This window comes from Piliocolobus tephrosceles, chromosome 13 (genome assembly GCF_002776525.5).
Source record: "Piliocolobus tephrosceles isolate RC106 chromosome 13, ASM277652v3, whole genome shotgun sequence".
Classification (NCBI taxonomy): domain Eukaryota; kingdom Metazoa; phylum Chordata; class Mammalia; order Primates; family Cercopithecidae; genus Piliocolobus; species Piliocolobus tephrosceles.
The window spans coordinates 53935376-53960608 of NC_045446.1; the positions used below are offsets into that span (position 1 = coordinate 53935376).

Genomic DNA, 25233 nt, shown 5'->3' on the forward strand with positions numbered 1-25233 from the left:
CCGCAACCGAGCTCAGCCCTGTGGCTCCTCCCCGTTGCCCTGCGCGGATTGGTGGCAGACGGCAACCGGGCCGCTGATTGGGCGGCGAAGGAGCCATTCGGGGCGGCTCTGGTGGGTTCGGCTGCCCCAAGAGTGATAAGTTCGGCTTCAGACACGCCTCAGCGCCAGCAGTGAGTCGGCGCCCTATGGAGGTGGCAGTGGGTACCCGGTGGCGGCTGCAGCAGTGACTTCTCTGAGCTGAGTTTCAGGCCGTCCCCGACTCCTTCCTTCCCCTTCCCTCCCCCTTTTTTTTGTTTTCCGTTCCCCTTTCCCCTCCCTTCCCTATCCCCGACGACCGGATCCTGAGGAGGCAGCTGCGGTGGCAGCTGCTGAGTTCTCGGTGAAGGTGAGTGGAGCCGCCGCCGCCGCCGCCGCCGAGAGGAGCGCTCTAAAATGGCCGCCGTCCCTGGCCGCTTCTTCTCGAGTGGTACAAAATGGCGGCCGCAGGCGGAGCCGGGTGGGGCGACCCTTTTTTAGCATTTCCTCTGCGCTTCAGGCACCTGGAAAGTCTTGGCCTTTGTTATCTCTTCCCGTTGCTGACGGAGTAAAAGGAAAACGTCAGTGTTGGCCAGACCGCCGTGCGGTCATGGCCGGATGGCCGACCCCTGCAGGGCCGAGGCTGTGGCGGACCGAGGCACGGGTGTGTTCGGCCGGCAAGGGAGCGCGGCGCGGACCGCTAGCGCCGAGACGGGAGGCACGCGGGCCGGCAGGGAGGGCCCGGCCGTTGGCGCGGGACCAGGGAACCGCAGGCGTCCCAGAGCCCGGCCTCCCGGCGGGGAGGTGTGTAGGGCCTGGAGTCGGCGGGGCTGCCCTTTGAGGGGAGGAAAAGAGAGAGAGATGATGTCTGCTCCTTTTGTCAGCGGAGGAGGCCGTGGCGGGGCGGTTGTCAGTCCCGGGGGGATTTATGGGGCAGGAGGGGGCCCGCTTGGAGGCGGCGGGTGGGCAGGAGGCCGCCTTCCTGCCTGGAGAACAAAGAGCTGGGCGCCGGGCCGGTGGGGGCGGCCTCAGCTGCTCCTCCCAGCCGAGCGACCCGCGGCCTCGCGGGGAGGTTGTCGGAAGCACTTCCCTAACTTGCGCCTGTGTGGGAGGAATGCTCCGCTCTTTTGTTCCCAGGAAGGGAAAAACGGGGCGGAGGTTCCTGCTGCCATGTTGTAGCCCAGGTCTTCCGCTTGCGAGTGCTAGCCCCGTACACCCGGCACACTCTCGCGCGTCTTTCCACGAGCTCTCCACGGGGAGGAGGCGAAAGGGTGGACAGGGGAAAACTGAAGAGTTTTTGGAGAGACCTCATGCAGTCGCTGGCCTCTTCGTCGAGGCAGTAAAAATTCCTAGGGCAGACATTTTCCACGTGATGTTGCTTGTGTCTATAGTTAGATTTTTCTATTGATATCAGTGCTCAGTTTTAAAGACTGTAGAATGTGGCTTTTTCAAAAGATTCGTTCTGAGCCGTTTGAAATACTCTTGTGTTCTACGAAGTCTCTTTGCATTCTTGAACACCGGGGAATTTCCAGGTGGCTAAACAAAATGTAATTGTCTGTTTGTGTTTTGAGTACATCCTAGGTTAGTCTTACAGATCTGCAATGCAGTGACAGTGTCAGGATCTGAAATACGTTATAATTGAATGAAGGCTTGTAGATCTGTATGTTAGTTAGCAGTGTGTAATTTTGGTGCTCTTTCTCGTTCCAGGTATTTCATTTCTCCCATCCCCTCCCCTCCCCACCCCATCTATTAATATTATTCTTTTGAAGATTCTTCGTTGTCAAGCCGCCAAAGTGGAGAGTGCGATTGCAGAAGGGGGTGCTTCTCGTTTCAGGTATGTCTAGATTGATTTTGGGGAATCCTTTTGAAAAGGCCAGTCCCAAAACTTAGATACCATAGCAAATAATTCCGACTTAATGGGTTGCAATTTTCATTTGAAAAATTCTTAGGTTTTCATTGACAGCCTTCTCAGAACTGCCATCTGAAGAATAAAATCAAGTATTTGCCTTTCCTTTGGGTCCCAGTTTGGTCTTCATTTGTAGCATAACATACGTACACTAAAATACAGACCTGGCTACAGTCTGGGCAAAATAGCGAGACCCCCATCTCTACAAGAAAAGCAGAACACAAAATAGATGATTTATTCTTTTTGAGTGAGACATAGTTGGGATACAGTAAACAAAAAAGTTTTTTTGTTTTAAATAGTGCTTCTTCGGGCGGAGGAGGAAGTAGGGGTGCACCTCAGCACTATCCCAAGACTGCTGGCAACAGGTGTGGTAAACATATAAAAAAAAAAACTGAGTTTTATGTAACAAATTAAGTTAAAAGTCTTTCCCATGTGACTGTGTAATTAAGGCAATAGCCATCAAGACTCCTAATCTTAAGGGGCATGGTTTCTGTTGGGTATCCTAAATATAGAATATCAGCTCTTGATTATTCCTTAGCCAAATTATCTAAATGAGTTGAGATTCTCAAACTTACTTTTTTTCTTGTTCTTTGGATTATTTTTACTAATGTTTTTTTCTGAAATCAGTAGCTATTATTCCTACTAATTGGTATTAGTAAAATGGTACACACGCAACATGGTCAGTAAAACATTAGAAAGTGTTACTTGGCAGCCGAACAACTTTGGGAGGCAAAGGTGGGAGGATTGCTTGAGTGCAGGAGTTTGAGATCAGCCTGGGCAACACAGCAAGACCCTATCTCTTTTTAAAAAATGCTAATTTTCAAAATGTGGTTCCTGGATCCATAGCGTTGATACTGGGAATATTTACTAGACATGCAAATTCTTAGGCCCCACCCCAAACCAGTGAAAGCAGAAACTGGGTGGGCCCAGCAATCTGTCTTAACAAGCCCTTCAGGTGATTCTGATGCACACTACCGTTACAGAACCACTGATCTCCAGAGTTGGCTTTTTGGGAGGGGAAGTCGAGAAAGCCTAAATTACTTTTTCAGAGAATTTATGATGTTTAACATTTGTGTGAAAATAAGTGTTATTGCTGATTTTTATTAGCGAGTTCCTGGGGAAAACCCCAGGGCAAAACGCTCAGAAATGGATTCCTGCACGAAGCACTAGACGAGATGACAACTCCGCAGCAAACAACTCCGCAAACGAAAAAGAACGACATGATGCAATCTTCAGGAAAGTAAGAGGGTAAGTTGGAAGGTCTGTTTTACTAAGAGATGGGAAATAGTATGGATTAGCTGTGTTTGGTGTGTATGCTGTACTACTAAGAAGGCAAGGGTACCTTGAACTAGCCAGGCGCTGTGGTTCATGCCTGTAATCCCAACACTTTGGGAGGCCAAGGTGGGCAGATCACTTGAGGTCAGGAGTTAAAGACTAGCCTGGCCAACATGTTGAAACCCCATCTCTACTAAAAATACAAAAATTAGCCGAGTGTAGTGGCAGGCGCCTGTTGTTCCAGCTGCTAAAGAGGCTGAGGCAGGAGAATCACTTGAATACCCTACACATGGAGGTTTCAGTGAGCCAAGATCACACCACTGCACTCCAGCCTGGGTGACAGAGCAAGACTGTCTCAAAAAAAAGAAAAATGTATCTTGAATGTCGTATTTTTGGTCTTAACGGTTGCTTTCAGCCATCGGATTGCAATCCATAATCCTGTTGTGCTAGCATTTGCCTTGGCTAAGGGAAGTGCTATGTTATTTAAGCCAGTGAAGCAGGGAATATAATGGTCTTAGTTCATGGTCTAGCCTTGATAATGAGATCTTTGCACTCTAACCTTGAGAAAGTGAGAAAGGATTCTTGTCAAATAGCTGGGAACCCCCCTATCTAATTCAAATCATTGTAATTAAAATAACAGATTTATTTCAGCATTCTTTTGGTTTTAGATGAGTAAGAAAACATGTCTTGATTATTAAAGGGATCAAGTGGAAGAAAAATCAGTATAATTTAAAAGCAGTTTTTCAGTTCAAATTCTGTCTATTAGCTAACACTTAAAATGTAATTCCTTTTTCTCCAGCATACTAAATAAGCTTACTCCTGAAAAGTTTGACAAGCTATGCCTTGAGCTCCTCAATGTGGGTGTAGAGTCTAAACTCATCCTTAAAGGGGTCATACTGCTGGTAAGTTTTAAATATTGGCTTAACTCAAAAGGGAGAGGGAACTGTTCAACAAACTCAAGTTGTGTTTTTTTACACTTGGATTACTACTTAAAACCCTGAGGTGTGATTTTTGAATACTGATAGTGATTAGAAAGAACCACTGACTTCAGTAGCATTAGATTGAAGAGGTAAATGTTAAGTTCATGCTATGCTTGAAGAGATAAATGGTGGTGCTTAGCAAGCTCTTTTGTGGAAAACACCGTATTTTGGTCTTGGAAATGCATTGTATGACAGTTTATGTAGACTTGAAAGTTTTGATATCCATGCCATTTTCTGACTCCCTGGAGATGGATGTGACTAGATGAGAACTGTATAACTGAACATTTTTGGTACAGTGTAATAGCTAACATTTAGGTGGTTGTATTTTTCCTAAAGGAAGGGTTCTTGGAAGTAGTATTCGTATTTAGTTTAAGCAATGACATTTTCTGTAGATTGTGGACAAAGCCCTAGAAGAGCCAAAGTATAGCTCACTGTATGCTCAGCTATGTCTGCGATTGGCAGAAGATGCACCAAACTTTGATGGCCCAGCAGCAGAGGGTCAACCAGGACAGAAGCAAAGCACCGTAAGTGGTAGTTTTTGTTTGCTTGTTTTAAGGTTGACTTGAACAATTTCCTTAAGGCATGACAAATGTCTTTTTTCCCAGACATTCAGACGCCTCCTAATTTCCAAATTACAAGATGAATTTGAAAACCGAACTAGAAATGTTGATGGTAAGACTTAGAGTTGATACTAAGTAGTAGTGTATATTTTCAGCTTAATTCTGAATGTTGTCTTATTTCATTGTTTTTTTTTTCAGTCTATGATAAGCGTGAAAATCCCCTCCTCCCCGAGGAGGAGGAACAGAGAGCCATTGCTAAGATCAAGATGTTGGGAAACATCAAATTCATTGGAGAGCTTGGCAAGCTTGATCTTATTCACGAATCTATCCTTCATAAGTGCATCAAAACAGTAAGTGTGACGGGGAAGTTAGGCTTAGGTGAATGTAGTCAATCATTATTTAGGGGAAATGAGTCAATTATTCATCTGAGAGGGAGGTTGACTAGTTAAATACAAATGGGCAACAAAATTTACCAAACATAGAAGAATAATTTGAAATATGTGGTGTTTGACAAAGTGTAGGGTTAGAACTAATCAGATTGGTAGAAAGCACTATACTAGATTCTGTAGGAACTGTGAATGAGTCAGTGCAAACGTAAAGGGAAAGTACTACGCCTAAACCAGAGTAACTGTAAAATTTTGTCACCATGGCATTTTATTCTTGTAGCTTTTGGAAAAGAAGAAGAGAGTCCAACTCAAAGATATGGGAGAGGATTTGGAGTGCCTCTGTCAGATAATGAGGACAGTGGGACCTAGATTAGACCATGAACGAGCCAAGGTATGTGTGTAGCTGATGGAAGCAGTACAAGTAGCTTGTCTTTAAATCAAGCTATTTATTTTTGTGACATCATAGGGGATTGCCATATTTAGCCATTAACTGGGTTGTAATCTAGAAGTCTTAAAAGCTGTAAATTGAACACATTTGTTTTAGCTCTTCCAATGAATGTATTCTTCTCTTATCAGTCCTTAATGGATCAGTACTTTGCCCGAATGTGCTCCTTGATGTTAAGTAAGGAATTGCCAGCGAGGATTCGTTTCCTGCTGCAGGTAAAACTGGTTTCTTTAAATGTGTTGGTAAGCTGAGTTTTTGGTTTAGGAATATTGAAATATATTTTTCAATTAAAGGATACCGTAGAGTTGCGAGAACACCATTGGGTTCCTCGCAAGGCTTTTCTTGACAATGGACCAAAGACGATCAATCAAATCCGTCAAGATGCAGTAAAAGTAAGATTGGGTTTTGTTTTGTCACATAGACTTTGTGTTTGTACCACCCACCCTGAACACTTGAGGGGTCTGTCTCATCTTAGTGGCGGAGCTTAATGTTTTTAGTGTCTTGTCTTCCATTTTTATTTTTTTATTTTTTGAGACGGAATTTCACACTGTCACCCAGGCTGGAGTGCAGTGGCATGTTCTCGATTCACTGCAACCTCTGCCTCCCAGGTTCAAGAGATTTTCCTGCCTCAGCCTCCCCAGTAGCTGGGACTATAGGCGTGTGCCACCACAACCCACTAATTTTTTGTATTTTTAGTAGAGATGGTTCTAACCAATGTTGGCCAGGCTTGTCTTGAACTCCTGACCTCATGCAAACCAAGGCTTGGGCCTCCCAAAGTGCTGGGATTACAGGTGTGAGCCACCATGCCCAGCCTTGTCTGCCATTTTTGGAAGAAGTTATTTACAGAAATAGCATAAATTACAGTTTAATATTATAGGTTTCCCCCCCAGTTGCAAGAATTTTAGTTTTAAGTGAAATAGAGTCCAGAGACAAAAAGTGCTTATTCACTTCATTTCTAAAGGATCTAGGGGTGTTTATTCCTGCTCCTATGGCTCAAGGGATGAGAAGTGACTTCTTCCTGGAGGGACCGTTCATGCCACCCAGGATGAAAATAGATAGGGACCCACTTGGAGGACTTGCTGATATGTTCGGACAAATGCCAGGTAATTTTGAAAAAAACAGTGGTTTCATTAAGCTGAAAAATCAGTTTAACTTTGTCAGTAGAGTTTTGAGAGTTGTCCATATATGTATTTTAAGGTAGCGGAATTGGTACTGGTCCAGGAGTTATCCAGGATAGATTTTCACCCACCATGGGACGTCATCGTTCAAATCAACTGTTCAATGGCCATGGGGGACACATCATGCCTCCCACACAGTCGCAGTTTGGAGAGATGGGAGGCAAGTTTATGAAAAGCCAGGTAAGTAATATTTGAGTGTTTAGGCAATAAGTGTTAAATTCTGCAATATATGTGATTTCATTTGCTGTTAAACTATTTTAGGAGTGTGCATGTTTTCTAAACCATATCTGCAACATTTATTTCAAACTAAAATGTTTATCCTTAAGATTAGTAAAGTATTAGTAAAATGACATCACTTTATTTGACAGGTTAGATTTTTATTCTTACCTGTTTCATCTTTTACTTTCTCTGAGCAGATTCGATTAAACTTTCTTTTTGGCTTGGCTCATCCCTTTTGGTACTTGATTACCATAATTTGTGGACCCCTTTTTATCTAGACTTTCTTTCTCCTTTTCTGAAATAGGGGCTAAGCCAGCTCTACCATAACCAGAGTCAGGGACTCTTATCCCAGCTGCAAGGACAGTCGAAGGATATGCCACCTCGGTTTTCTAAGAAAGGACAGCTTAATGCAGATGAGGTACATTTGCCTATGTTACTTATATACCATAGTTTGTCAATTCAGAAATTTATTGCCCGATGATTATAAAAAGACGCGTTATTAAGAGGACTTAATGCTGGAGTTCTTTACATTTTTCTCTCTTTTCTGTACTTATTTTTCTTTCTTTGAATGTCCAGCGTCCTGTGAGTGAAGATTATGAGATATGAGGGCAAGTCTGCTAAAGTCTATTAGTTAGGGCAAGGAAAATGGTTGTCAAGATATTGTGGTTTCTTTCTTTGTAAGTAGGGTGATTTAAGGATAAAACAAGGAATTTTCTAAACTGGTTAAATTTGCAGTTTTTATTTGAATATTTTAGTCATGCTAATTCTAAGAGAATTCTCATAAATGTAAGATTTATAATAGTATCTTACTATATGCATCATCAGATCTTTAATTTTTTTGTCAAAAATTAAACCTGTTGAGTGCCTTCTTTAATTTTTTAAAAAGCTTAATGTTTCCCTAGATTCTGTCATGTTTGTATCGGATTTTAGATGTTGTATTTAATATGTTCACCAACTGCATGTTGTTAATTTAGTTCTATTTTGATTTGTTTTCAATTCCAGATTAGCCTGAGGCCTGCTCAGTCTTTCCTAATGAATAAAAATCAAGTGCCAAAGCTTCAGCCCCAGATAACTATGATTCCTCCTAGTGCACAACCACCACGCACTCAAACACCACCTCTGGGACAGGTACAGACCATAGTGTGATAGCATTTTCTGTTGTTCCATTATTTTCTAAAGATGACTGAAGACTTTTTTTTTTTTCTAAATTTAGTATGTTCTTCCCCCTAACTATATTCCTTCTTTTAAAAAATAACTTGTCATTGCTTGTTTTTTAGACACCTCAGCTTGGTCTCAAAACTAATCCACCACTTATCCAGGAAAAGCCTGCCAAGACCAGCAAAAAGCCACCACCATCAAAGGAAGAACTACTTAAACTAACTGTAAGTTTCATATATCCCATTTTAGTGTAATCAGCCTATTTTTGAGATAGAGAAAACATTAAAGATACTTGTGTTCTTCACAGGAAACTGTTGTGACTGAATATCTAAATAGTGGAAATGCAAATGAGGCTGTCAATGGTGTAAGAGAAATGAGGGCTCCTAAACACTTTCTTCCTGAGATGTTAAGCAAAGTAATCATCCTGTCACTAGATAGAAGCGATGAAGATAAAGAAAAAGCAAGTTCTTTGATCAGTTTACTCAAACAGGAAGGGATAGCCACAAGTGACAACTTCATGCAGGTAGGACACTTTACTGATTGTGTGGTAACAACTCTTTAAGAACTCTTACCACTCAAATTTGAGAACTGATAAACTGTTGTATATTTCTTCTTAGGCTTTCCTGAATGTATTGGACCAGTGTCCCAAACTGGAGGTTGACATCCCCTTGGTGAAATCATATTTAGCACAGTTTGCAGCTCGTGCCATCATTTCAGAGCTGGTGAGCATTTCAGAACTAGCTCAACCACTAGAAAGTGGCACCCATTTTCCTCTCTTCCTACTTTGTCTTCAGCAATTAGCTAAATTACAAGATCGAGAATGGTTAACAGAACTTTTTCAACAAAGCAAGGTCAATATGCAGAAAATGCTCCCAGGTAAGAGAATGCTGACTTGTTTGTTTTCGTTTTTTAATACTATATTTAGAGATTTTTAGTACCTCGAATGGATTTATGTAGGTCAGATGGTCTGATTGTCCTGCTCAGATAATGATAAACATTACTGCAGATCTTACCAATAAAAAGATTTATGATTAAACTACTTTCATTTGATCCGTATATTGAGTTTTTTCATTTGCTGGGTTGGTTCTCTATTCTGCTACATGGATCTTGTATACTTGGGGACATCATTTGTGAAGTTCTGTTCTCTGGACAGGACAACTTGGTAAAATGAACTTTTAGATGATGCAAGTGGCTTTGTCTCTTCAGAAATTGATCAGAATAAGGACCGCATGTTGGAGATTTTGGAAGGAAAGGGACTGAGTTTCTTATTCCCACTCCTCAAACTGGAGAAGGAACTGTTGAAGCAAATAAAGTTGGATCCATCCCCTCAAACCATATATAAATGGATTAAAGATAACATCTCTCCCAAACTTCATGTAGATAAAGGATTTGTGAACATCTTAATGACTAGGTAAGACGAATGGTTTTCTACATGTAGTGTTTCATGTACTAGAAAAGAATGTCTACAAGGCAGGAGACTAAGCAAGAAAACGCACTGTTGGGTTCTAACAAGACCTCTTTCTGTCCAGCTTCTTACAGTACATTTCTAGTGAAGTAAACCCCCCCAGCGATGAAACAGATTCATCCTCTGCTCCTTCCAAAGAACAGTTAGAGCAGGAAAAACAACTACTTCTTTCTTTCAAGCCAGTAATGCAGAAATTTCTTCATGATCACGTTGATCTACAAGTCAGTGCCCTGTATGCTCTTCAGGTGCACTGCTATAACAGCAACTTCCCAAAAGGTGAGGGGACTTGTATCGGAGGAATGGTGTGGGGCAAGTCTTAAACAGCACACTAAATAATGGGCTTACTACTTTTTAATTTTTTTTAAAGGCATGTTACTTCGCTTTTTTGTGCACTTCTATGATATGGAAATTATTGAAGAAGAAGCTTTCTTGGCTTGGAAAGAAGATATAACTCAAGAGTTTCCGGGAAAAGGCAAGGCTTTGTTCCAGGTAAGTCTTTTGTTAAAAATTTGGTCTGCTTATTTCATTTTGCTTGGTATTAACTTCAAGTTTAGAGCCTTTTTCAACTGAAATACAGGCAAGATAGTCCTAGTTAGTAGTTTGTCTTCACCCATACATTTCATTCTGCACTGTTTAAAGCTATGATTAAGTAAAGCTACACAATGAATCAGTTCTAGTGGTGTATAAGATGTTAGAGGTAGCTAACAAATTTTTCAAGGAGTATAGCTACTTATATAGATGGGAGTGACTGTACAAGTTTTGATTTAAGCTTTTTAAAAAACGTCAGCAAAGAGGAAATTGTAGCTGGGCACGTGGCTCATGCCTGTAATCCTGGCACTTTTAAGAGGCCGAGGTGGGAGGATCACTTGAACTCAGGAGTTCAAGACCAGCCTGGGCAGCAGAGTGAAACCCTGTCTTTAAAAAATACAAAAAATTAGCCAGACATGGTGACATGTTCCTGTGGTCCTGGTCCCAGCTACTCGGGAGGATGTCTTGAGCCCAGGAGGCAGAGGTTGCAGTGAGCTGACATTACAACAATGCACTCTAGCCTGGGCAACAGAGTAAGACTGTGTCTCAAAAAAAGAAAAGAACAGTTTAAATATATATTTATTTTTTAAAAAAGATGCTTTTGATTTCTCACAATTTAATTGTGTCTTACTGAATGAAGTTGTAGCCCTAGGGGAGGAACATCAGGGCATTCTCAAATCACAGTGAATGCATTAATCACCTGCAGAGCAGTTTAAAAGTAGGTTCCAGGCCTAACCCAGAGATTCTGGTTTAGTAGGTCTGTGTACAAAATCCAGGTGACTTTCATGCTACCAGTTTTCCAGGGGGCCCAGGCTTTGAGAAACATTGGTCCTACAGCGCATCTTACTACCTTTTTACTACTGATTATAAACTAGATTCATGAAGCTCATCCTTGCAGGATTATATCTAGCTCTGTGTTGTCCCAAATCTGGATAATATACCACTGTTTGTATAACTTAATATACAAATTGTTGTAAGGATGTCCTTGTTTCATATTCTAAAACTGTAGTACCACCTAAAACTTTTTGGATGGATTTCCATTTATATTGTGAACTATTTTAAGTTACAAATCTTAATTTATAGGTGAATCAGTGGCTAACCTGGCTAGAAACTGCTGAAGAAGAAGAATCAGAGGAAGAAGCTGACTAAAGAACCAGCCAAAGCCTTAAATTGTGCAAAACATACTGTTGCTATGATGTAACTGCATTTGACCTAACCACTGCGAAAATTCATTCCGCTGTAATGTTTTCACAATATTTAAAGCAGAAGCACGTCAGTTAGGATTTTCTTCTGCATAAGGTTTTTTTGTAGTGTAATGTCTTAATCATAGTCTACCATCAAATATTTTAGGAGTATCTTTAATGTTTAGATAGTATATTAGCAGCATGCAATAATTACATCATAAGTTCTCAAGCAGAGGCAGTCTATTGCAAGGACCTTCTTTGCTGCCAGTTATCATAGGCTGTTTTAAGTTAGAAAACTGAATAGCAACACTGAATACTGTAGAAATGCACTTTGCTCAGTAATACTTGAGTTGTTGCAATATTTGATTATCCATTTGGTTGTTACAGAAAAATTCTTAACTGTAATTGATGGTTGTTGCCGTAATAGTATATTGCCTGTATTTCTACCTCTAGTAATGGGCTTTATGTGCTAGATTTTAATATCTTTGAGCCTGGGCAAGTGCACAAGTCTTTTTAAAAGAAACATGGTTTACTTGCACAAAACTGATCAGTTTTGAGAGATCGTTAATGCCCTTGAAGTGGTTTTTGTGGGTGTGAAACAAATGGTGAGAATTTGAATTGGTCCCTCCTATTATAGTATTGAAATTAAGTCTACTTAATTTATCAAGTCATGTTCATGCCCTGATTTTATATACTTGTATCTATCAATAAACATTGTGATACTTGATGTAGTGATGTGTGGCTATAAATGGCATCGACAGTCTGGGAGAATAGTCAGCTTTGTTGTTGAGGTATAGGAGACCCACATTAGTTTGACTTACGGACTTTCAAATGTTTGTTTTTCTGCTGTACAAGCCTGAGTTCCAGAAGGAATTTTTAGACTCTTCATGATGAGACCCAAGATTTAATTAAGGTGGTTATTTTTCCTTTGAGTTACTAAAACTAACCAATATAAATGATTTTTATAATCAAAAATTGCAAGTCTCATGAATGTGGAGGAACATGGGTACACATAGCAACTACAATTTGGTGACATTTATCTTTTGTCAGACGGAAATACATGATGATGTCTGGATAAGCTTAGCTGTCCTGCAAGCATCATCCCAAGTAGCTGCCCCAGAATGTCCAGGAAGATCCCTGCTTCCTCTGGAAAAATTCCATCGTCCCAATAAAATTGACTTTTGATTCAACTTAAACCTCTGCATGTTTTCCAAAAGCACATATAAAGGATTTCCCTCCAGCCCTGGAACATTCTGACAATCCTAGGGTTACTTCTAACATTGGCATGGATGGGGGCTCTTGAAGTGTGCTACTGGAATTCTGGTTGATATCAACACCGAAGAACAACCTGTTGGTGATGGGGGAGACCCTCAAGGCAGACTGTCACACTGCTGAACCCATCAGAACCTTGAAGTCAGAAGAGGCTGCCTGCTCATGCTCCTACGGGTGGTGGGCAGAGCCAATCAATGTGTTTGTGTCTTACTTGGGCCAGGGAAGCTAAACCTTGCGTTATGGCACTCATCTTCCCTGAAGTATTTAACAAGTCAAGCTTTTGGTGAGTACTTTGAGTACAGCAAAATTAAGGCTAAGCAGAGATTTGTATGAACCTACTTGAGATTTTAAAAGCTGTAAGTTGTTTCTCTGCCCAACCTTCCCCACTAAGAGGAGGAAACTAATTTTTAACCTAGCAAAAGGAGCAAGTGGTTAGACAGGTGGATCAGCTATTCAATTCCTCATATTGCCGGAATTTTCCCAGTTCAGCCACGGTATCAGACTAAAGGAAGTGTTAGAACTAAACTTGGGCCGGGTATGGTGACTTGCGCCTGTAATCCTATCACTTTAGGAGGCCAAGGTGTGTGGATGACCTGAGGTTGGAGTTTGAGACCAGGCTGGCCAACATGGAGAAACCCTGTACTCTTCCAGAAAAATACAAAATCAGCCAGGCGTGGTGGTGCATGCCTGCAATCCCAGTGACTCAGGAGGCTGAGGCAGGAGAATCACTTGAACCTGGGAGGCGGAGGTTGCGGTGAGTCAAGATGGCACCATTGCACTCCAGCTAAGCAACAAGAGCGAAACTCCGTCTCAATAAAACAACTAAACCCAGTGCGTAGTGGTTTGTTACTGCTTACAGAATCATGCTTTAATCTTCCCACCCCATATGTGTCAAGAGCTACTCAAAATAACCTGTAGAGAATGTATAATACTGCTGCTACCTTGTTCTAAAGACACCTAACGGTGTACTTTATAACCTACCATACTGTGAAACGGCAGTATTTGGATATAATTGGGATGTACCTTGCACAATGGCCAAGGTCTTTAGTATCAGCATGTAGTGACTAATTTTCATTCACTTCATGGTGACTTCAAAATAAGATTGCACATCTTTACTGCCTCCAATTTTTTTCCTTTATATACGGCAAAATTGAAAGTTGTCCAATTTTCCCCATTCTCAAGCCTCAATAGGGTTTCACTCCCCAGGTTCCCCACACCAAAATTTTCTCAGGGTCACCAGTAACTCCATATATCTAGTAGGTTTTGATCCTCCTGTAGGCAGCATTTGACAAGTTGGACTCATTCCTTGAAAGTGTTAACTTGTTCCCAGGACACCTCCTTTTTCTTGCTTTTCAGTTTACAATGGGAGATGCCTGATCTCAATACTTTTTCAGTTGCTGTCATACTCTGCATCCAGTCTAGCATCAAATCATGTTGATTGCATTCCAAACATTTTAGAAATTGAACAACTTGCTTCTTCAACCACCACCCTCATTTCTCACCTAGGTACCACAGTAGCCTTAACTGGCCTTCCTGCTTAGCCCTCGCCTCCATTTTGTCTTCTCAACACAGCACCACTTGGCTCTAAACCCACCAAATGGCTTCCCACCTAGTGGGATTTTTATGTCAAAATATTTAATTTGGTCTACATCGCCCTGCATCTGATTTCCTTACCCCTCTCCCCATCGTTGCCCCACGACCTGTTTCTCTGATCTAATTTCCTACTGCCGGCACTTAATCCTTCTGCTCCCACCACACTGGCCTTGCTGCTCCTAGGACATGCCAAGCATCTTCTTACCTTGGAAGTTTTACGTTCCTCCTTTCTGGATAACTGGATGACTGGCTTTCTCCCCTTCCTCAGGTCTTGGCTCAAACGTCACTTTTATTAGTAAAGTCCTCATTGTCAATTCTGATAACCTCTTGCAGATCATAAGGGGCAGGAAAGAAATTCACATATATTTTTAAAACTCTAAACACATCCTCATCCCTCTTTTTGTATCTCCATGTCTCATTACATGATATACTGCATGTTTATATCTGATTCCTGCTAGAATGTGAACAGCATGAAGTATTTGCCAGTTTTTTTCACTGCTGCATTCCCAGCATCCAGAACAGTGCCCAGTAAACACTCAAATATTTGTTCAACCAAATCATGAATTAATAAAATTACCCTACATGGCAGGATGTGGACATAGAGGGAAGAAGTAGTGGAAAGACCTCAGACTCAAGTTGTAGATTGATCTAAGGTTAATCTCTACCACTTACAAGCAGCGTGATCCTAGGTAAGATTTTTTTTATCTGAGTCTTATTTTAGAAATTATTTTAGAAAATTTAGCTTGGGCAACGTGGGGAAACTCCGTGTCTACAAAAAAAAAAAAAAAAAAAAAAACTTTGCTGGGTGTGGTGGCATACACCTGTAGTCCCAGCTACTCGGGAGGCTGAGGTGGGAGGATCACGTGAGGCCAGGAGGCGAGGCTGCAGTGAGCCATGATCGCGTCACTACACTCCAGCCTGGGCAACAAAGGGAGACCCTGTCTCGAATGAATGAATGAAAATGTGGCTAACATGCAGCTGTAGTTCCAGCTACTCTGAAGGCTGAGGTGGGAGGATTGCTTGAGCCCAAGAGTTTGCGGCTGCAGTGGACTATGATGGTGTCACTGCACTCCAGCCTGGGAGACAGAGCAAGACCCTGTCTCAAAAATTTAAAAAACAAAAACAAAAACAAAAAACAAAAAAAAACCGTACAGGGTTAATACTTAAGGATTGTGATGAGAGCTAGACAAGTTAACATGTGAAAGTCAATAGGGAGAGCATCCCATATAGCAGCCCAATAGATATGAATGTCACCCTCTCAGTAGCCTTTCTAAGATTCCTCCCCAGGAGAACTGCTTCCATCTTCTGAACTAACAAGATCACTGGCTAGATCTAATTGAAGGGTATAGCTCAGTCTTATTTGATCAATCAAAAGCATTCACCAGTTGACTTTCCTCTTCCCTACTTTGTTTTTCTCCCAGCTTCTCAGTCTCCTTTAAAAGCCCTCTTTTGTCACCTGGTCCCTGAATGTTGCTGTTCTGCCTCCCTTCTTCAACACGGTCATTCACTTCTGAGGATCCGATTACCAGCTAACCGCTGATGACATCTGTATCTTGAGTCCAAACCCCTCTCCAGAATGTCAAACTCGCACATCCAACCAGCCCCTGGACAATTTTTCTGAATGTGCCACAAGCACTTCAAACTCAATATTCATCCCTAAACTCTTTCCTGCAAACCAACACTCCCTCCCTTTCTAACTCTGGAACCATAGCCTCATACCAACCAAAAACGAGTCACTTTCTCACTAGCTTAAGAGACAATTTTCCAAGCAAAGCTCTCCAAGAATATGCAAGAGCCCTGGACGAGGAGACACCTGAGCACAGGGCAGAGACTAGCAGACACAGGACATTGAAGTCCCACAGCCTGCCCCGCCCCGCAGCCCTGCCCTCGCCAGTCCTGACCCAGCAGGAGCGCAGGGCGCTGAGCTGGACCCAGGTCCCCAACCTATCAGCAACGCTGTCCCACAGCGCCCTCTGCCGGGCTGCCGGGAGACCACCCCTGGAAGGGGGGTGGGGTTGCAAGGCTCTGGCCGTTGTCCTGTACAGCCCACGCGGAGGCAAGACCGAGACCCACCGGTCACGCTCATGGAGAGGGGGAATGAGAATATTGCCCTGGGTTTGGTCTCCTGTCAGCGTTGCATGACACGACGATGTGACTGGTAAATGAGCAGTGGCTCCTCTAGAGGTGCTCTGGTCAGCTGCGCAGCGCGCAGAACAGAGCAGAGCGCCGGCCCCAGCTGATGACCAGAGCGCAGGTCATCAGTTCTGGGAGCCTAGGCCAATCGCTGCACCTTCCCAGGCTCTATTTGACTTACCTGTGAAATTATCCTTGGTCTGCCTAGCTCTCCGGTGCGTTTCGAAGGCCACATCGCTAGGTATGGAACAGCAGTGATGGACAGCTGTGGAACTGTTCTAAAGTCCATGCGTCTCGCAAGTATGTACTGAGTACATATTTGCCAGGGGCTACTCCAGGGCCAGAGATGTAACAGTAATGAGACAGTCTTCTTTTGGAACAAACTTTCTGGGTGATAGCAGAGAGACAGTAAATCAACACACGTACAGTGCCAGGCAGTAAAAAGTGCTGTATGTAGAGATGCAGAATAAGGGCTAGGGAGTGGAGTGAGTGCTGCTTGAAAGAGGGGGTTCTGGGATGGCCTCAGGAGGAGGTGGCCTTTGAGCAAAGATCTAAGAGATGCCAGGGAGTGAACTCCACAGTCATCTGGAGGAAGAGCATTCCTGGCAGAGGGGATGCCAAGCTGGAGGCCCTGAGATTGGGAACGCCCCTGGCCTGTCTGAGGAACAATCTGGCCAAGCAGAGGGCAAGGGGGTTTGAGGCTGGGGAGAAGGGCGCCGGTCAATGCAGAGAACTAGTCAGACCCAGTAAGGACTTTGGCTTTTATGCTGAGTGAGATGGGCCGTCTTTGGAGGATTGCTTTTTATCATTTGTTAGTATCAATCTTCATTAAGACCAGCCAGTGCCTGCACTGCATCCTGAGCTCTGCTAGGACATATTATGATTACTGTAACTAATGTTTACGAGGAGTTAGCATATGTCAGGCTGCACCAAGTGTATCAGGGTAGTCATCCCTTGTAATCATCCCAACATCCTTGAGGTAGGTGCTTCACTATCCCCCTTCACTAATCCCATATCTGAGCCCCAAACTGAGGCTCAGAGAAGCAAAGCACCTGCCCAAGGTCTTTCATGTATTTGGCAAGTAGTTATGAACGCCTTTTCTGCATTGTATTAGGCTGTTTTCACACTGCTATAAAGAAATACCTGAGACTTGGTAATTTATTTCTTTAAAAAAGAGATTTAATTGACTTACAGTTCCACATGTTTGGGGAGGCTTCAGGAAACTTGCAATCACAGGAGAAAGTGAAGGGGAAGCAGGCACCTTCCTCACAAGGCAACGAGAGAAAGAGTGTGAAGGAGGAACTGTCCAACACTTATAAAACCATCAGATCTCCTTGTGAGAACTCCCTATCATGAGAACAGCATGGGGGAAACCGCCCCCAAGATCGAATCACCTCCCACCAGGTCCCTCCCTCGACACGTGGGGATTATGGGGATTACAATTTGAGATGAAATGAGATTTGGGTGAGGACACAGAGCCACACCACATCATGCATGCTCTTTTTAAGTACTGGGCCACATATCTATTAAGTCATGGGATGGTGATTCAAACCCTACACTGTAACTCAGGAGCCAGTGTTTATACCAGATACACCAAAATGCATGTTGGGGTGGGGGACAGAAACTGAAGAGAGAAAGTAAAGGGCCCGTTGCAGAGGCAATGAGCCCCTCATGCTTGGAAGTGTAACCAAGGTGGAATGAGCGCAGTGAGGGACAGGCACTTCTGAGGGTTGGGGCGTAGGACCTGAGGTGAGGAAGAATCAGCCCCTAATCCTTCTGTCATGGGTTGAATTATGTCCCCAGCCCCCAGAGATATATACTGATGTCCTAATTCCAGGTACCAGTGAATGTGACCTTCCTATTTGGAAATAAGGTCTTTGCAGATGTAATCAAGTCCTTAGAGGAGGCCCTAATCTGATATAATGGTGTCCTTATAATAAGAGAAGTGGCACACAGACATGCAGGGTGAATGCCACATGATGACGGGGGCAGGGATTGGAGTGACGCCTCTACAAGCTAAGGACTGCCAAAGTTTGCCAGCAATGCTAGCAGCTAGGAGACAGAAGTGGACAGATCCTCTCTAGAGCCTTCTGATGCTCTGCTGACACCTTGATTTTGGACTTCTAGTCTCCAGAACAATGAGAGAATACGTTTTTGTGGTTCAAGCCACCCCGTTTGTACTACTTCATTACGGTAGTCCTAGGAAACTAATACATTGCCCCCAACCCCAGCACCATCACTTCCATCCAGGGCCACCGTGCCCTCCAGCTCTGTCCCTTCCTCTCTCCTCTCCAGAAACCACCAGCTGCTTCACAACTCAGCTGGGTGCAGAAAGGTGAGGGAAGGGCTTGGACGAGCTAGTAAATAAGATAAGTAAATGAATGAGCAGTGGAGCTCTATTTTGTGCTGAGAAAAATGCTTTGAAGAAAATTAGTAATCAACTTTAGTACTAAAAAATTAGAAAATAAGCCAAAAGAAAAGATATAAAGCTAAGCATATTAAAATTTTTCATAATTTGGGGTGAGGTGACTTTTCTTTTTCTTTTTTTTTGAGACAGAGTCTCCCTCTTTCTTTTAGGCTGGAGTGTAATGGCCTGACCTCGGCTGACTGAAACCTCCGCCTCCTAGGTCCAAGCAATTCTCCCTGCCTCAGCCTCCCGAGTAGCTGGGATTACAGGCGCCCATCACAATGTCCAGCTAATTTTTGTATTTTTTAGTAGAGACGGGGTTTTGCCATGTTGGTCAGGTTGGTCTTGAACTCCTAACCTCAGGTGATCTGCCCACCTCAGCTTCCCAAAGTGCTGGGATTACAGGCGTGAGTCACCGTGCCCGGACTAGGGTGAGGTGACTTTTCTAAGCATGTTACTTGGGGAAGTTCCAGATTCTGTGGGGCCTGAAGTTTATATTTGCCAGGTGGGGGGAGGGGGTGGGGGTGGGGCGGGGGTCTCTTTAGGAAAAAGGAAACAAAATCACAAATGAAAAATTAGGTGCAGCCTTGGAAGAGGCCCAGGCAAGTGAGGGACCCCGATGCCTAAGCTTTTTTAACTTCATGGAACATCTATTTCTTTGTGAAAAAAATATACTTATCCAGAAACCATGAAGGGAAATGTTGACAGATTTGCCTATTAATCTGTTTGTCCCAAAATGTTATAAAGGATAAATTAAAATATTTGCCATGTGCACAATAAAGGGTTAACCACAAAAAGCTCTTTAAAAAAATCAGTGGGAAAAAAAGACTAACCTTTTTGAACTCTGACTATATTATTCTCAGAACAGTCTTGGGATGTAGACATTGTTATCCCAATTTAAACAGTAGGAAATTGAAGCTGAGGGGGATGGAGCCATTGTTCAAAGTCACATCATTTGTCAGAGGAAGAGCTAGGATTTAGAGTTCGAATAACTCTAAAGCCTGCATTTTTTCTATTACAGCAGTCAAAATTGGAGCTGATTTCCAAAGATGGGGGAAATAAAACAAAATGTGGCAACCTATAAATACCTGCAGGTTTTGTTTTGTTTTGCTTTTATTTTGTTTGGAGACAGGGTCTCATTCTGTTGCTCAGGCTGGAGAGCAGTGGCACAATCTCAGCTTACTGAAGCCTCAACCTCTTGGGGTCAAATGATTCTCCCACCTCAGCCTCTCAAGTAGCTGGGACTATAGGTGGGCCACCATGCCCGGCTCATTTTTTGTAGAGATGGGGTCTTCCATGTTGCCCAGGGTGGTCTGGAACTCCTGGGTTCAAGTGATCCACCCCCCCTCAGACTCCCAAAGTGCTGGGATTACAGGCGTGTTTCTCTGTGCCTGGCCAATACCTGCAGTTTTTATCCCCTTGAAAAGAAGCCTGACATTTTAGCTACAACAATTTTCTTTTCTTTTCTTTTTTTTGGTAGAGAAACATCTTTACTATGTTGAGTCTTCCAATCCATGAACATGATAAATCTCTTTATTTAAGACTTTTTTTTTTTTTTTTTGAGACAGGGTCTGACTTTGTCACCCAGGCTGTAGTGCAGTGGTGCTATCTCAGCTCACCACAACCTCTGCTTCCCAGGCTCAAGTGAGCCTCCTGCCTCAGCCCCCAAGTAGCTGGGACTACAGGCACACGCCACCACATCTGGCTAATTTTTTGTATTCTTTGTAGAGATGGGATTTTGCCATGTTGCCCAGGCTGGTCTTGAACTCCTGAGCTCAAGCGATCCTCCCACCTTGACCTCCCAAAGTGTTGGGATTACACGTGTGAGCCACTGTGCCAAGCCTGCGTCTTCTTTGATGTTGTTTTCATCATTGTGTAAGTTTTAGAATACATATCTTATACATGTGTTGTTTGTTATTATGTTTTTCACTTTTATTAGTTTTAATTGACACACGATAATTGCCTGACAATTTCCAATTACATGAGGCCCTGTCAATTACATTTGTTTGGACAACAATGTACAGTTTGGGGATGACACATTAACCTGAAGTGATCCCAATCAATAGCTAGTTTTTGATGTTTATAGAGGCCTTTGAGAGGCTTGGTGTGAAAGAAAGTGGATACAGATTTAGTTGTTATTCCTGGGGACATGGTTGTAAAATCTCAAGAGTTTGCAAAAGTTATAAATAAGCATTTTAAAGCTTGTTTTAAAAAGTGGTACATTAGCCTGGGCACAGTGGCTTATGCCTGAAATCCCACTGCTTTGGGAGGCTGAGGCAGGAGAATCACTTGAAGTCAGGGATTTGAGATCAGCCTGGGCAACATGGTGAGACCCTGTCTCCCCAAAATTTTAAAAGTTAGACAGGCACAATGCTGTGTTCCTATGGTCCTAGCTGGTAGGGAGGGGAGGCAGGAGGATCGCTTGAGCCCAGGAGGTTGAAGCTGCAGTGAGCAATAATCTCACTACTGCACCCCAGCCTGGCTGACAGAGCGAGAACTTCTCTCACACAGAAAAGAAAGAGCAGTACATTAAATGAAGATGGGAAAAGCCCACTAACGGGACAGATGGGAAGGCCAGTTGTCCTAATGCGATGCAGATGAGTACTGGCAGCTCAGGACAACACAATCAGCCACAGAACCACGGACTCTCAAGTCCTGGACCTCAAACAACGTGATGGGTGGGAAGGCAACATTCTCCTAAAAACCGTTAGATGATTCTGAAAATGGCTCAAGTACAACAATGGACAAAGATTCTGTGATAAATTTGAGTGAAATTCTTTTATGGAATATGAATGGAGGAAAGCACTTGTTCTCAACATTTTATGAACGTGTGATTTTAAACACATTTTAAATTTAATAAGTATTATTAGTAGACACTGAACTATTTCATCTACATCCCCAAAGTTTATAAGTTTAAGTTAGTGAAAAATCTTTTGGGTGGAGAGAGAGAACCTTTACAGTGGGCATGGGGTCACGTTATATTCAGGACACCTTATACTCAGGCATCTATGATATTTGAAGCTCAAGACACAGCTATTGGCCGGGTGCGGTGGCTCACACCTGTAATCCCAGCACTTTGGGAGGCCGAGGGGGGTGGATCACCTGAGGTCAGGAGTCTTGCGACCAGCCTAGCCAACATGGCGAAATCTCATTTCTACTAAAAATACAAAAAATTAGCTGGGCATGGTGCTCCCAGCTACTCAGGAGGCTGAGGCAAGAGAATCGCTTGAACCCAGGAGGCAAAGGTTGAGTGAGCCTAGAGCGTGCCATTGCACTCCAGCCTGGGCAACAGAGTGAGACTCTGTCTCAAAAAACAAACAAACAAAAAACCCCACAACTATTGCTTTATCTTTGGAAATGCTGAGCTGTAACCACCAAGTCACCAGTGCATAGGGACAGCATTGTCGGACCACATTGCTCTAAAAAGGCAGCATCCATAACAACATGCCCTGGAGAGACAAGGTCTCGTGCATGGGGCTTCCACTCCATGGCTGAGACACCTGGGCCCTGGAGAGGGGCACCCCGGCTTCCTGTCCCAGGAGTGACGCCTCTCCTAAAGTTTTACTGCCCCTCCCTCGTGCCTCCAGAAAAGGATCAGTGCATCACCCGAATGCAGGGAAGAGCATCCCCAGTGGCCCTACTCTGTGCCGTCGGAACTGGTTACTTGTCTTCCCAGGCTGCTTCAGCCCTGCCTCAGCCCACAGGAAGTCCAAGGGCCCCAGTATGGACCTGGACCTCACGCTGAACTTCTCCATACACCTGCTAATGTCTCCCAATTCTCCCTCCCTCACCCCTCCCCAACCCTTCCTGCATACCCTCTGGGCCTCACGGTCTATCAGCAGGAAATTTCCCACATCCTCAGTCTCTTCTCTGGACAGTGCTGTCATCCTCTTGCTCTAAAGGAAACCTGGCTGTCCTGTGACATCATCACTTCCCCTGCTGCCTTTCATCTCATGCCCAATGGCCTTGGCATGGCCAGTGTCTACTCTGCTTTCTGGCCACCTCTCCTTTCTTCTGAAGGCCCAGGTCCTTTAAAATTTGTGCCGTTCAACAAAAGCCAACATTGACAAATGGGATCTAATTAAACTAAAGAGCTTCTGCACCGAAAAAGAAACTACCATCAGAGTGAACAGGCAACCTACAGAATGGGAGAAGATTTTTGCAATCTACTCATCTGACAAAGGGCTAATATCCAGAACCTACAAAGAACTCAAACAAATTTACAAGAAAAAAACAAACAACCCCATCAAAAAGTGTGCAAAGGATATGAACAGACACTTCTCAAAAGAAGGCATTCATACAACCAACAGACACATGAAAAAATGCTCATCATCACTCGCCATCAGAGAAATGCAAATCAAAACCACAATGAGATACCATTTCACACCAGTTAGAATGGCAATCATTAAAAAATCAGGAAACAACAGGTGCTGGAGAGGATGTGGAGAAATAGGAACACTTTTACACTGTTGGTGGGACTGTAAACTAGTTCAACCATTGTGGAAAACAGTGTGGCGATTCCTCAAGGATCTAGAACTAGAAATACCATTTGACCTAGTCATCCCATTACTGGGTATATACCCAAAGGATTATAAATCACGCTGCTATAGACACATGCACACGTATGTTTATTGCGGCACTATTCACAATAGCAAAGACTTGGAATCAACCCAAATGTCCATCAGTGACAGACTGGATTAAGAAAATGTGGCACAGATACACCATGGAATACTATGCAGCCATAAAAAAGGATGAGCTCGTGTCCTTTGTAGGGACATGGATGCAGCTGGAAACCATCATTCTCAGCAAACTATCTCAAGAACAGAAAACCAAATACCGCATGCTCTCGTTCATAGGTGGGAATTGAACAATGAGATCACTTGGACACAGGAAGGGGAGCATCACACACCGGGTCCTGTTGTGGGGAGGGGGGAGGGAGGAGGGATAGCATTAGGGGATATACCTAACGCAAATGACGAGTTAATGGGTGCAGCACACCAACATGGCACATGTATACATATGTAACAAACCTGCATGTTGTGCACATGTACCCTAGAACTTAAAGTATAAAAAAAAAAAAAAAAAAATTGTGCCATTGGACTTCACCACCTCCTCGGTATGCTCACCTTCCCACTTTCCACAATAGCCATTTCACATCGTCTCCTCCCTAAGCCTCCTCTCACTCATTCCTCCTTCCCCTGGTAACATCTGCTTCTCCACACCCCACCCCTAGCTGATGAAATTGCTTTGTCAGGCTTTTAAGCCTCAATGAAAGAAAAATTGAGGGTGTTCTCCCAGAAAGGGCACATTTGTAATGCTATACAACCTCCCGGCTTGAAGTATAGTCTTTGGATTCGTTTCACCTGAAAGCCGGTTAGAAATGCAGAATGTTTGGTCTCACTCCTGACTCACTGAATCAGCAACTGTAGGTGATTAGCCCATTAAAATCTGACGAGCCCTGATATCCAACCTAATCTGCCCAGGCCCCATTGCTGACCACCAAGGACTGTACTGCCTTCCCAGCCACGGTGACCCTGGGCCTCAGCTTCCACTTCATTGAGAAGCAACTCCATCCCCTGTATCTTCCTACCATCTAAGCTACTGACTTGCCAGTAATTGCACTGACCCATGATTTCCTTTTGTGTGGGTGAAGGGACTCAGCTCTTTGCAAAGGCCAACCCTTTCCTCATGCTCCAACCCCATTGTCTAGAGCCAAATAACTATAAGGCATTTGTCATCCCTGCCACAGGAACAAGGGCCTACCAGCCACACCACAGCTGACATGGGGAGCACACTGTCAGCTCATGTGACTACTGAGAACTTCTGAGCTGCCTTAAATAGGAGTTTTGAACAAGATCAGCTGTTTGCAATATGAGATTCCAGAAGGGAGGGTCCCAAGTCTTCCTGGAGGATCAAAAGGGTGGGAACCTAAGTTCTGAAATTTCTATAATTTCAGAAATTATAGTGCATAGTGCATATAGTGCATAGTTCCCATGCCAGAGTTCAGCTAGAAACAACAAGAAGGTTGCAGGCTGTGGAAACAAGGTTTTAAATCCATTAAATTAGCCCCAGCATTTGTCCCTCACAGTTGCTTCTGGCCAAGGAATATGGTGGTGCTCCCTTCTCCCACCTCCTTGGCCTGATAGCTTTAGCTTCCATTCCAAGCTGGAAGCAGCAGGAGGTGAAATAATGAAGGAGCGTGTCTGCACCTAGGCACAGGCACACACATGCAGGCCAGGACAATCCGTAGCGGGCTAAGGCGGGAAATGAAGTCGCCACTTCTTTTCAGTTAAGGAAATCGGAGCAGCAGCTCCCATGGGAGATCAAAACAGTATTGTTTCAAAGAACAGTATTGTTTCAAAGCAGTTCAGAAGAGAACAAAGGTTTTGGCATTGATCTCCCTCTGGAGAAGATAATATCACATACATTCCACCCTGTCTGGGACTCAAGACAAACCTACACATTCATTTATTGAGATTATGCTCAAAGCAGTGATCTTTGAGTAGTTAGACAGACATTCAATGCCTTC

At 43.5% G+C, this 25233-nt stretch overlaps 1 protein-coding gene and 1 non-coding gene across 4 annotated transcripts; both read left to right on the forward strand.

Annotated features, from left to right (window-relative positions):
- The first annotated feature begins 469 nt into the window (after positions 1-469).
- Positions 470-22331, forward strand: EIF4G2 (eukaryotic translation initiation factor 4 gamma 2). 3 transcript variants are annotated; one of them, XR_003309373.1, is made up of 23 exons: positions 470-679; positions 1723-1849; positions 2221-2286; positions 3029-3169; positions 3996-4098; positions 4569-4700; positions 4782-4848; positions 4935-5086; positions 5403-5513; positions 5699-5782; positions 5861-5959; positions 6529-6670; positions 6765-6925; positions 7269-7382; positions 7967-8092; positions 8242-8346; positions 8430-8645; positions 8740-8998; positions 9329-9533; positions 9652-9863; positions 9955-10076; positions 11199-11862; positions 22321-22331. XR_003309373.1 is itself a non-coding variant. In XM_026454021.1 (22 exons), the coding sequence occupies exons 1-22, from the start codon at positions 634-636 to the stop codon at positions 11262-11264; spliced, it is 2856 nt and encodes a 951-aa protein (XP_026309806.1). In that variant the 5' UTR covers positions 470-633; the 3' UTR covers positions 11265-12030. The 3 variants fall into 3 exon arrangements, 2 of the variants coding, with proteins under 2 accessions (XP_026309806.1, XP_026309807.1); XM_026454021.1 differs by lacking the exon at positions 22321-22331 and having other exon boundaries at positions 11199-12030; XM_026454022.1 differs by lacking the exons at positions 7269-7382; positions 22321-22331 and having other exon boundaries at positions 11199-12030.
- On the forward strand, positions 7435-7576 carry LOC111524724. Its single transcript, XR_002725856.1, has one exon. It is a non-coding gene; the product is annotated as a small nucleolar RNA SNORD97 (small nucleolar RNA).
- Positions 22332-25233: the final 2902 nt, after the last annotated feature.